This window comes from Lathamus discolor, chromosome 8, assembly GCF_037157495.1.
Source record: "Lathamus discolor isolate bLatDis1 chromosome 8, bLatDis1.hap1, whole genome shotgun sequence".
Taxonomy (NCBI): domain Eukaryota; kingdom Metazoa; phylum Chordata; class Aves; order Psittaciformes; family Psittacidae; genus Lathamus; species Lathamus discolor.
This window is the reverse complement of record NC_088891.1, coordinates 22,512,802-22,525,259: the sequence shown is the minus strand read 5'-3', so window position 1 is coordinate 22,525,259 and position 12,458 is coordinate 22,512,802. Positions and strand designations below refer to the sequence as shown.

At 47.9% G+C, this 12,458-nt stretch overlaps 1 protein-coding gene and 1 non-coding gene across 2 annotated transcripts; both read right to left on the bottom strand.

Annotated features, from left to right (window-relative positions):
• Window positions 1-4,587: 4,587 nt before the first annotated feature.
• TRNAM-CAU (transfer RNA methionine (anticodon CAU)) lies at window positions 4,588-4,659 on the bottom strand. Its single transcript has one exon. It is a non-coding gene; the product is annotated as a tRNA-Met (tRNA).
• An 891-nt stretch (window positions 4,660-5,550) lies between these two features.
• LOC136018907 (olfactory receptor 12D2-like) lies at window positions 5,551-6,492 on the bottom strand. Its single transcript, XM_065688584.1, is given in 3 exon segments — window positions 5,551-6,019; window positions 6,021-6,334; window positions 6,337-6,492. Coding segments are annotated over 3 exon segments (939 nt in total).
• Between the last annotated feature and the right edge of the window lie 5,966 nt (window positions 6,493-12,458).

Sequence of the window (12,458 nt, the reverse complement as noted above, 5' to 3'; positions counted from 1 at the left end):
TTGTATCTAACCAAATGGCCAAGCGCATGCAGTGCTCTCTTCAATGCAGCACTGTTTGCTCAGGAGATGGGGTGTGATCAGTCACTCCACAGGGGCTTTAACCCCAGGGAAAGCGGACCTATTACAAAAGGGGCCAGCCTTCCTGTCCCATGCAACCTGCTGGGCCAGTGAGGGCTCTGGAAGTTGTAGAGTCACTGCGTGTATTCAACGCAAGATGTGCCCACAGAGAGAGCTGGAGAAGACAAGGACACGCTAGTATTGAGGTTTGTGCTCCCTGCCTGCTCTGTGTTTCAGCTTTGCCTCGCTCACCGAGAGATGTCTTGCTTCAGACCATGTCCCCCACGCCCCTGCGGCACCTCTGGCCCAACGCCACTCGCAAGCAGCTGCAGTGAGCCCTGTGTCGCCCGCTGCGCTGACTCAACGGTGTTCATCGAAGCCTCCCCGGTGGTGGTGACCCTGCCGGGCCCCATCCTCACCTCTTTCCCTCAGAGCACGGCTGTGGGATCCTCTCTGTCAGCTGCTGTTGGGAGCTCCCTCAGCACTGGTGGGGTTCCCATCTCTTCTGGGGGCTCCCTTGGTCTGGGGGGGTCAGGCCTGTGTCTGCCTCCTCCCCGTTGCAGTCTGAACTGCTGAAGCTGGCGGATCATCCCCTTTGGAGCCAGAAGAAAGACGTGCACCCTGTATGAGCTGTAGAGTGGCCACGGCTTCCAGATGGGCTGGGTGTCCTCTTCCCACCTGGCAGGATGGTCCTGTGCTCTCTGCTCCTCGCTGTAGGATGAGCCTCACGCTGCCTCCTCTGGCTCTGCTTTGCTCTGAGCCCCTGAGAGAAAGGGCTCCTTCTCTTCTGCTTTGCTGAACCTCCTACTGATGTGGGAAGGGTTCCGGAGTCAGTGACTGCTCTTGGTGGCCTGGGATGGCAACCAGGTGGAGCGGAATGGGAAAAGGGTAGCTATTTTCGTGGATCTTTTCTTTGGGAAACGGGCCGTTCTTTGTGCCTCCCCAGAGCCTGCAGATGTCTTTCTTGGTCTCTGTTCTGTGCCGCATTTGTTCCTTCTGATTAAAGACTTTGTGCAACACAGCTGGATATTCGTGGTGGTTTGTTCTCTTCCCTCAGTTAGCTACCTGCTCTGCCAGTGCTGATGTATTTTGGTACTCAGAGCTGTTTTGGAGGCTAAAAATCACCTAAGCTGCTCAGGTGTAAAACAAGGTGTCCTACGTGCAAGCATGCAGCCAACCCCTAGATTCAGTGCCACTGATCTGTCTTGGAAATAATGCATCCCTCTCCTCAATGATGCACCATGACTTCCTTTCATTACTCACTGCTGCTATAGCTTTATGAACTTTGGGGCAGGTCCACGTCTTTTCCTGACTGAATGATGTTGCTTCACCTTCCTCTCTTGGTCAAATCTGCTCCCAGCAGCAAGTGGAAATCTTTCTGCAAAGTTTCCTTCCTCTGTTGGAGACTTCGATGTCTGCATGCCTTGTGCCCTTACAGGAACTCCTCTAGTGTGACCGTGAGGCTGACTCCCACTTATGCACAGCTAGGGGCTCAGGCAGCCCTTCCAAAGGGTCACTGAGGGGATTAATGACTTGGATCAGCTGTCATACAAGTACAGGCTGGGAGAGCTGGGCTTGGTTAGCCTGTGAAAGGGAAGGCTGAGAGGGCATCTTATGCATTTCTCTAAATGCATGGGGCAGGAGAATGTACAGGTGGATTAAAGGATAGAGAACCATCCTCTTGCTTTGAGGTAGAAAATGTAGTTCTAAGAGGCTCCTCGTGTTTCCCTTTGTCCACAGACCGTAAGCTGCAAGAAAAATTCAGTTGTTTCAATTCTTAGTTACCAGGAACACTATTGCACTCAATTCCAGTAAACTTCAGGTTGTCTCTGCAATGCTGGAGCCTGGACAAGGTAGGCCAGCAGCCCTGCAGGTTGGCTGGGGTATTGATCTCCAAGACATGCAGCCTTGATTGTTCAGGAGAGTATTTCAGACCCAGTTACAGGGCTTAGCAGAGTCTGTTTTCAGGGAAGAGTGCTTTAGAGGAAATAACGCTGTGGTATTAGCACAGGCATTGTACATCTCAACATCCCCTCTGAAAGGGAGGAATCCCCACACTTGATCAGCCGACACTGGAGAGTTGGAAAAGGTGGAGGATGAAGAGCAAATTCACTCTGGTGTGACTTTGAGACATTACATAAAGGACAGGCCTTCTCGCACTGTATCCCCAGATATGCATATCTGGCCTTGTGAAGCATAATGCATGCGTTGGGTCCCACCAGGGCATTGTTGATCTTCATCTGGACCCTGCCACAGCAACATGCCTTTCTTGCTAGGTGCAAGCAGCAGCAGCAGGAGGTCCAGCTCTAGGCCAGACCAAAAATCCCTCTCCTCTGCCTCCTGCACCAACATCGCAGTAAGGAGCCCAGCCTGGAGCCACCTCAGCAGGAGAAATACACTCATCTCAGAAGGGTGTTCTCCAGGACCCCAGGCAGCTGACACTGTAACAGTATTTCTCACCAGCAACCTTATCTGGGATCCCTGGGAGAGAGACTGGAATGAAGAGAGAGACCGTCCAACAAAACCAGATGTATCATGGTAGACAATGGAAGACCAGAGCCCAGTTGCTTTTCACCCAAGGTTACAGGAACACAACGCTGCCTCTGTGCTCCTCTGATCACAGCAGTCTGTGGTAGCACAACGGAGTTTACAAGATGAATGGGTTGGGGACACGGAGGTGTTTGCAGGAGTCCGGAGAGCCTCAGAGGAGGGTTCTGTGCCTTTGAGCATGGCTGGTACAGCGATCGGCAGCGTTGCCTGTGAAGCAGCTGTTCCGTGCTTGCCTGCTTTCTTCCTTACTGGTGGGGAAGCTGAGCAAGCAGCTCTGGAAAAGCAAGGCACCTTGAACACCATCAGAAGCAAAATTCTTGGTGTGTTGGCCAGGAATCGAACCTGGGTCAGCTGCTTGGAAGGCGGCTATGCTCACCACTGTACCACCAGCTCTCTCTGTTTAGGGCTTCTCTCTATCTCCTCTGAGTCACAGACCTGTCTCCCTCCTGCTTCTCAATGGACTGGCCAGCCTCCTTCTTCCAGCGCCCTCCTTCCAGCCCCCTCCACATACCCTTCCTCAAGCTGCTAAAAGTTGGTGTGTTTCTGCATATGTGAGGTGCTGGCTGGGGAATCAACTGTGCTAGCCACAGTCTTGTGGAGATCAGCATCGAGGACTATCCAGGATTGGCCCATAACACCAGGCAACCTGGGACAGAGTTCCAGACATGGACTCTTGTCTCGAGCTATGGTATAGCGTAGTGGTTTAAACCCAGCTGGCAGCTGAGTACGACACAGCTGCTCGCTCACACCTCCCCACCCACCCTGGGCAGGATGGGGAGGAGAATTGAAAAAAATGTAAAACCTGCAGATTGAGATAAGAACAGTTTAATAGCTAAAATAAAGTGCGATATAATGCTAATACTAACAACAATAATAAGGGAAATAACAAGGGGGGATAATATAAAACAAAAAGGTGGAAAAATATAAAACAATAAACACAAGTGATGCACAATACAATTGCTCACCGACACAAGCAGTCATGGGTCCCTTCCAGGTAGCTCCCCCCAGTTTATATACTGAGCATGATGTTCTATGGAATGGACTACCCCTTCTATGGTCACTCTTTTCCCTATCTTCAGTGAGATGGCAGGCATAGAAAATAGGATGAGAAAGCTTCCAGGTCAAGATAAATACAGGACCATGGAAAACACTGTTGTGGGCAAAACAGACTCAGCATGGGGTGAATTAGCATTTTGCCAAATGAAATAGATTCACATAGCAAGAAACAAAAGGACAAACATAAAACACCAGCTTTCCTCCCACTTACCCAGGCTGAACTTCACTCCAGACTCCTCTAACCAAGTGGCACAGGGGGGATGCATTTTCCTTCTGCTCTTTCTGAATCTCCCACTTTCTCCTCTCTCTGTCTCACATGTTCTACCCTTTCTGGAATATGTTTTCACAGGGAGGTTACAAATTCAGCTGATGGCACAGCTGTGTCCTGAAATGGGTCTACTGTGGAGATGGAACCATCTGTGTGCGGTGCAGGGCAGCCCCTTGGCTCCTCTCACGGAGACCACCCTGGAGCACCCCCTTTGCCCTCAACTACCCAACACCTAGCCACATATAGCCAATACAATGCCCATTGGAAATGGCTCCTTGGCCCTGCTCCTGCCTGAACATGCTACTGGCCATGGCAGAAAACAGACTAGGACAGAGAAAGCCCCCAGGTGGTTGAGCCAATGACCTTGGTGCTCCCCAGACTAGCCCCAGGCCTGTCCTGCTCCACCCCTGGAGCCTGGGTGTCCTTGCTCGTGGCTGGGAAGTTGGGATTGAGCTGCCTCAGAAGAAAGAAACACCGATGTCCCCAGGACACTCACTGCCTTGTCGGGGGAAGGAGCTGAGGGAGAGCCAGGGCCATGGGTGCGCAGAGAGCAGGAGCGCAACAGTGTGGGGACACTTGCTGAAGGCTTCAATGCACTGCATCGTGGTGATGGTGTCCCCTGCCTCTGGACTGAGGGGGAAAAAAAAAAAAGCAATTAGCAGAGGATGGTTTCGATCCATCGACCTCTGGGTTATGGGCCCAGCACGCTTCCGCTGCGCCACTCTGCTCCACCCACACTCTTCACCCAGACCTTCCACAGCCCAGCCTGATGCTCCGTGGCATTGCCAGAACCTGCACCTGTTCTCACACCTCTTTCACTTCCTCCTACCTGTGCTCTCCACATAACTGTCCTTTTCCCCAAGCAGTTTGAGCTTTCCATTAACTTACTTTGTACAAAACTTTTGACCTGGCTCGCCCCAAACTCTGTCAGGTGGATCACTTTTGAACTGGGACTCTCTTCTTTTATTTGGTCCCCCTCTGGACCCCCTTCTGGGGCCAGTGTGGTTTGTCCTCCCACTTCTGAGATGTTTGGATCCCATTCTGAGGTCAGTTTCTTGTACTCTCTGCAATAGTTTGCCCCCCAGCCCCGGATTCGTTTAATGCTCTTGGTACAATATAAGTGATCTGGCCTAAGTATATCTGCTGTTACGTTGGGTTTGCGTGGCAAGGTTTTGATAACGGAGGGGCTACAGGTGTGGCTTCTGTGAGAGGCTGCTGTGGCTCCTACTACAAGTATGTATGTACTACTACAGAAATAGCTACTGTAGCTACAGTGGCCTCTAGTGCGAGAGACTACATAGCCATCAAGTAATCATGTGATAGCTTAGATCATCCAGGAAATCTCCACGGTGCTGTCAGCTGTGCCTCAAATCCTGCAGTAGACACCCATGTTTCTGTACTGGAAGCCAGAGACCACATGAGACGTCTAAAAATGATGGAAGAAGCATTAAATCTGTGGATAACTCCCCCGATTTAGATCTATGCATTTCTAAGTGCAGTGAGCTACATGAGATAATCAGTAGTTTTTCAGAGTCATGCAATACAGTGTCCTTTTGACCTCTCTCCTTATAAATACGAGAGGTGGAGTAACGACATCCTGCGTCTTCTCCTTGTTTTTGTCACTTTCCTCTGGGAATGGGTTGTCTCCCTAACATTTTTTTCAGGGCAGATCTCACCTCCTGATTGCTAAGGGTGTATATCAAGGGGTTCAGAGCTGGGGTGAGAGCATTGTACATGAGAGACACTTGCACATCCATTCCAGGGGAGCTTACTGAGGAAGGTGGTGCATAAGTGAAGAGCACTGGTATGTATAACAGCGCCACAATGATGGGGTGGGAGATGCAGGTGGAGAAGGGCTTCCATCTTCCTTCCTAGGACTGGACGTTACAGAAGAGGAAGGAGGTAATATAGACATAGCAGAGGACTATGAGAGTGATGGAGACTAGGACAATAGATGTGGCAACAACACTGAGGAGGGTCGTGTTGAGGCTGGTACTACTGCAAGCCAAATTCAACCGTGGCTTAATGTCACAACCGAAGTGGTGGATGTGGTTGCAGTCACAGAAACTCAGTTGAGAGGTCATGACAGTGCATTGTGGCATGTACAAAGCCAGTGGACCATCTAGCCAGAGCCAGCAGCAGACAAGTCCGTGGACTCATGACAAGGACGTAGCGCAAACGGTTGCAAATGCCCACGTAGTGGTCATGGGCCATGGCGGCCAGGAGCACAGCCTCAGTACTGCCCAGGAAGTGGAAGAGGTGGATCTGGGCCAAGCACGCACTGAAGGAGATGGGCTGATGCCCAAAGAGAAAGCCTGTCAACATCTTGGGAGCAGTGACTGTGGAGCAGAAAATGTCCAGGCAGGACAGGTTCCCCAGAAAGAAGTACGTCAGTGTGTTTAGAGCCGGGGCTCAGATATCACCATGGTCACAACGGCACCATTTCCCAGAAGGCTGGTCAAGTAGAGCAGCAGAAAAGAGATGAAGAAAAAGTGCTGCAGCCCCTGCATGTCGGTGGGGCCCAAAAGGATGAACTCCCTGACCGCTGTTTGGTTCAGCATTGCTAGAACAATAAGAAGCAAAGGCAAAATGTCAGGGTTCCACGGTTGTGAAGAGTAACAGTATTACAAAACTCACTGGCTTCTGCGCTATTTTAATGCAAACAAATGCACAAGAGAGCAAAACACAGCACATGTAATCAAACATAAAAGCAGCATTGAAAGTCAAGACAGTAACATGGACAGAGGAACTTCAATGTAGTCTTCTACTTTCTGTCTAGAAGAGGGCAGAATATTACAGAGGGTAAAGTATTAATATAAAAACTTCCACCTATGCATTACAGCACAATATGTAAGATGCAAAACATTGCTGTTTGTTCACCTTCAGACGCATTCGTATTTCAATTCTGCTAAACTGGAACTGCAAACTTTGATCTCATCCTAGTGCTTCTAACTCATGATGTGACTCAGTCCTGATGCTTTCTTTCTACTACTGTGCTGACATTTCATTATGCCAATCTCAGCTTTCACATTTGTAATGGTTAGCATCTCCTAGAGACAGTTTTTTGCTTTTAACAATCACACAATTTCCATTTTCTTTATCAACAGCCGCCCGAAGGTGCTCCAAGTAGTTTTTGCTGTACATTCAATGCAGTGAAGATTAATACTGATGAATACAACAAATGAAAAGAAAATAAATTGCTTCCTAGATATTTCCTGTAAAGATGTTAAACACATACAGATGATCTTTCTTGCCTGTTCCATTGTACTACATACTTTCATTGGAAACAGATGATTTTTGGAAGTCATTATTCTGTATCTCCAGCCCTGTCACTCTTTTCCTCTTACTTCTTTAGCTTATTATTTCAGCATGAAAACAGCAAGCAAGCAGAAAACTTTTCAACTGATTTCATAATAAAAGAACATGAGCATGTAGCCTTAAGGTAATTTAGGCGCATACGTGTTCACTCTAAAAACCTGATCTATTCTGTAAAAATACTTTTAGTCTGATCTTTGAACAAGCTCTGGTGGAAACATTAGATTTGATAATATTATAGACTTAGGAAAATTTTAGTCAGACATCTGTGTTTGAAGAGGTCTAGGTACAGTTCTAATTTTAAGACTCTTGCTTAAAGATTAGTGCAAAAAAAAAAAAAAAAAAAAAAAAGGACTTTGCATGATGAAGCGTGCCTATCTTCCCAACTACAGAAATTCCATAGTGAAAAAGGATAATTCTGCACAAAGCTCACCTCATCAGCAATCAGCATTTTCTCACTGTAGGAAGACCCGGGCAGATAATGAGCCAGAAGGCAAAGCAGAGGACAAAACAACTTGATTTGTGGAGTTATAAGACAGAATTTGGGTTCTCCTTTTATTTGTCCATATTGACTTGGCATTCTTCTAGCTCAGAGATTAATACTGCAGGTGTGATGAGAAGGACTACTGCAAGTTCCCAGGGGCTTGTAGTTATTCAGGTAGGATGCAAAGAGGAAGCTTTGCAAATTGTACCAGAAGTCTCTCATGACCTAGTTAGAGATGGGGAGGGAAAGTCTTTTTGCCATGTCCAGAATGTGCAAAATATCGACAACATCACACAGGAAGTAAATTGCCTGCTGCTTTGGCAAGTCTTCTGAGATGAGATTTGTGATTCAATGGTGAGTTGCAGAGCAATGAACAAAGTGTTCCTTAAATGTACTGCATGGGTGAGCCACCTGCAAAACAGAAGAAAAAAGAAGACAACATCCGTGTATTCTTCCCAGGCTGCCTGTCCTTGCTTCCACGTTTTATAAGCCTCTTTTTTCCCTCTAAATTTCCTCAGCAGCTCCTTATCCACCCAAGGAGGTCTCCTGGCCCTCCTGCAGCACTTCCTCCTAGCTGGGACACAGCACTCCTGATCTTGTAGCAGGTGATCCTTGAATATCAACCAACAGTCTTGGGCCCCCCTCCCCTCTAGGGCTATATCACATGGAACCTTATCAAGCAGGTTCCTGAAGAGGCCAAAGTCTGCTCTCTTGAAGTCCAGGGTAGTGAGCTTCCTGCACGCTCTTCTCACTGTCCTGAGAATCTCATACTCAACCATCTCATGATCGCTATAGCCAAGGCTGCCCTGGAGCATCACATTTCCAATCAGCCCCTCCCTGTTGGTGAGCACAGTGTCAAAGATGGCACTTCTCCTTGTTGGCTCCTCTATTACTTGCAGGAGGAAGTTGTCTTCCACACAACTGAGGAACCTCTTGGATAGCTTGTGCCGGGCTGTACCGTCCCTCCAACGGATAGCAGGATGGTTGAAGTCCCCCATGAGGACAAGGGTCTGTGAGCATGAGGCTGTTCCCATCTGTCTATAGAGCGCTTCATCCGCAGAGTCCTTGTGAATGGGTTGGGTTAGAAAGGACCTGAAGATCATCCAGTTCCAACCCCCCTGCCATGGGCAGGGACGCCTCACGCTAGACCATGTCACCCAAGGCAATGTCCAACCTGGCCTTGAACACTGCCAGGCATTGGCCCACCTTTCAAGGGACCCCTCTAGATCCCTTCCCTTTCCTCCAGCTTGTCTACTGAACCACACGGCTTGGTGTCATCGTCAAACCTGCTGAGGGTGCATCAATCCCACTGTCCATGTCGCTGACAAAGATGTTGGACAGGACTGGTCCCAACACCTGAGGATCACCACTCGTTATTGGTCTCCCTCAGGGCCCGCGGATGGATTTCGTCAGCTCCCATGGACTTGTGCACATTCAGGTTCCTGAGGTGATCTCAGATCTGATCCTCTCCTATAGTTGGCCTAACATCTTCATTCTCACAGTCCCTGCATTTGCCTTCCAAGTCTTGAGTGGCATGGCAGGAGCACTTGCCCATGAAGTCATTGAAAACCATCGTGTTCTCCATATCCAGGGTAGCCAGTTCTCCTGTTTCCCTTCCAGAGAGGGCCCACATTATCCCTAGTTTATCTTCGTTTGGCAACATACCTATAGAAGCCCTTCCTGTTATCCCTAACAGCTTCAAGGATGAACTCCTACCTCTGTCTTCAGCTGATAGAGGTAGAAGTTCAGTAGTGCAGGCACACACGCAATACACTCTGGGTTCATAAACATAGGCATGTTTGTGGACCCCTCAGCCACCAACATGGCCCCTCTGTCCACCTGGTATCCATGCCCAGGTCCCAGGCCCTCCTGTCTGCTTCATGGGTTCCCTGCTTGCCATCTGATCTAGCTTGATGTTCACTAGCAAACACACACACTCACACACTGGTCCCACAGACTTTGCACATTCACAAGTCCCCTTGGGCACAGACCGGGTACTGGCATGGGCCATCTGTGCCTGCTGGGTTTAAACCATAACACTCCCTTATCATCTGTTGATCAGATTTGTATCCCTGTAAGTTCTTGTTCATTGCTTCCTCCGTTTCTCATTATGCCATGTCACACTGAAAGAGGTCCTTGACCAGGTACCCCTAAAGGAGTGGCCATTGCCCTTTTACGTATCCTTACAAAGGTATCTAATTTTTCCACTGTACATTTTATGTCGACACTGCCTTTGCTAGCTTTATTTAATGGCCCATGACTACTCAGGGAGAATTCATGTTCAGGGGAGAAAATCACACTGTCCAAACGCAAACCAACGTGTCAGGTGGTGTACGGTGCGGTGACAGCAGGCTGCACGCCAGCATAACACCACAAACTAGAGCTTCAGGAGTCTGTGTTACAGGTGAAGACATGTTTATACAAGCACAAAGTATTTACTTAACACGGAAGTGAAAGCGGAAAACTGTTTGTATGAGGAAGCGGGTTAATTGAAAAATGCCAAGTTTAGTCTTAAATTTTCTGCAACTATATAAGCATCTTACCTCTTGCCCACTCAACTCTCCTGTGGGGACAAAATCAAAGGGAGAAGACTCATGGATCAAGGTAATGGCAGTTTAATAAGAGAGCAAAAGCTGTACAGACAAGCAAAGAGGGAATTAACTGATTACTTCCCGTCTTCGGGCAATGTCTAATAACTTCCTAGGGAGCAGAGGCTCAGCATGCCTGACTGTTGCTTGTGAAGACAAACACCTTAAGCATGAACATGCCCCCTTCCTCCTCTACTCCCTGGCCTTTTATTGCTGAGTAAAACATCATAGGTATTCTCCCATGAGTGTTGAAGGAGCTGGTTAATGTCACATTGAGGCAACTCTCAGTAATTTTACGATGACTGGGAGAGATGTGTTAGGACTGAAGGAAAACAGATCTCACTCCTGGATTTGAAAAGGGCAAAAAGGGGAATTCATGATTCCACAGTTCTGCCCTGTGAACCCTTTCCAGGCACATGAAGAACATGAATGTGATCATGATCAATGGTCAACACAGCTTCACCAAGAAAAAATCATGCTTCACTGACATAATAATTTTCTGTAATGAAATGACTGGTTTGGCAAATGATGGGAGATCAGTTAGATATGTCCCTCTTTGCGCTTTCTGCACAGAAGGTGGATCACAGAATCACAGAATGGTTGATGCTAGAATAGACATCGACCAGAAACTTCAACACTTATGGGAGCATCCCATTAGGGTTAATGGACTTACATATTAGGGTTAATGGACTTACTGGTATTCCCTGACCTGATCTTTACCTCAGCAAGGATATACCATCCTTGCTACAGACTCTCCCGCTGCTCTCTAGGAGCTGGGATTCCTGAAGCATTTGGCATATCAACCTTTTCTACATCCTGCATCACCAGTTCGCCCAACTCATTCAGAAATGGGCATGCATTTACCCTAGTCTGCCCTTTATCACCTATGTACTTACAGAAGTCCTTCTTGCTGTCTTTGACGTCCCTGGGCAGATTCAATTCAATTTCAGTTTTGTCTTTCAGAACTGCAGCTCTGCATGCTCAGGCAGACCACGATATTTGAAAAATAATAATTCTTAATTATCTCATGCATTTTCATCATGCACACTGCCAGCCAGATGCTTTAGGGAATATAACTGTGTAGACAATCAGAAAAACCCCACCAACGCACACACATGCACACACATGCACCACACACTGTAGAGTCACCGCGCTCTAAAAAGGCAAGCAGAGGCTAGGAGCCCTTGAGGCTCAGTGGAGGATGATGATGCAGCTGTTGACAGCTGTTGTGAAAGAAACCAAAATCATCTCAATATGAAAGGAAACTGGAGGTTTGAGATTGTGGGTTGGTTTTTTGTTTGGGTTTTTTTTGACAAAGGAGTTAAAACCATAACAACAAAGTTATACTTACAGAAATGCAGACCTAGAGTACAGCAAAATTAATTTTAGGGTTATGATTACTGTTAAAATAAGATAACTTGTGTATTTATTAGGGCAGAAGTAAGCCTTGCCAGGCCCGTTAGCATCACAAGTGAGAGCTGTGAGAGGGTGAGCTGAACATAGGTATGTCCAGCCACACAGCTGCAGACACTGACCTGTCAGAGACACTTCTGTCTGACTCAGTCCCCAAAGTGGACTGTTCCCCAAAAGAAGTGTGGCATGGCTGGTGATGCAGCCCAGGACATGGTTGGTTTCTGGGCTGAAGCGCACACTGCTGGGTCATGGTGAGCTTTTTGTCAGCAATCACTCCCAAGTCCTTGCCCTCAGGGCTGCTCTTAGTCCAGTCTCTGCCCAGCTTGTGTTTGTGCTTGATATTGTCCCCAACACTTGTCACTGGTCTCCACTTGAACATCAAGTTGTTGGCCACAGCTCATTGAGTGCGACAATCCAGACAATTTGACTGTACCTCAAAACTTGCTGTCATCAGCAAATCCGGGGAGCATGCACTTGATCTCAACGTCCATGTCACTGACAGAAATGTTAAACAGCTCCGGGCCCAATACCAAGAAATCCCAGTCATCACTTGAACATCAAGCCTTTGACCACAACTCTTTGAGTGCAACAATCCAGCCGATTCCTTAAGTAAATTTCCTTTGGGAAATTCATCGATTGACTGATTTCCCGCAAGTCAGTCTGGTTTGCCTGTGATGGTAATTGGTAATTGATCTCCCTGACCCACAAGCTGTTTCGTCTGTTTTCT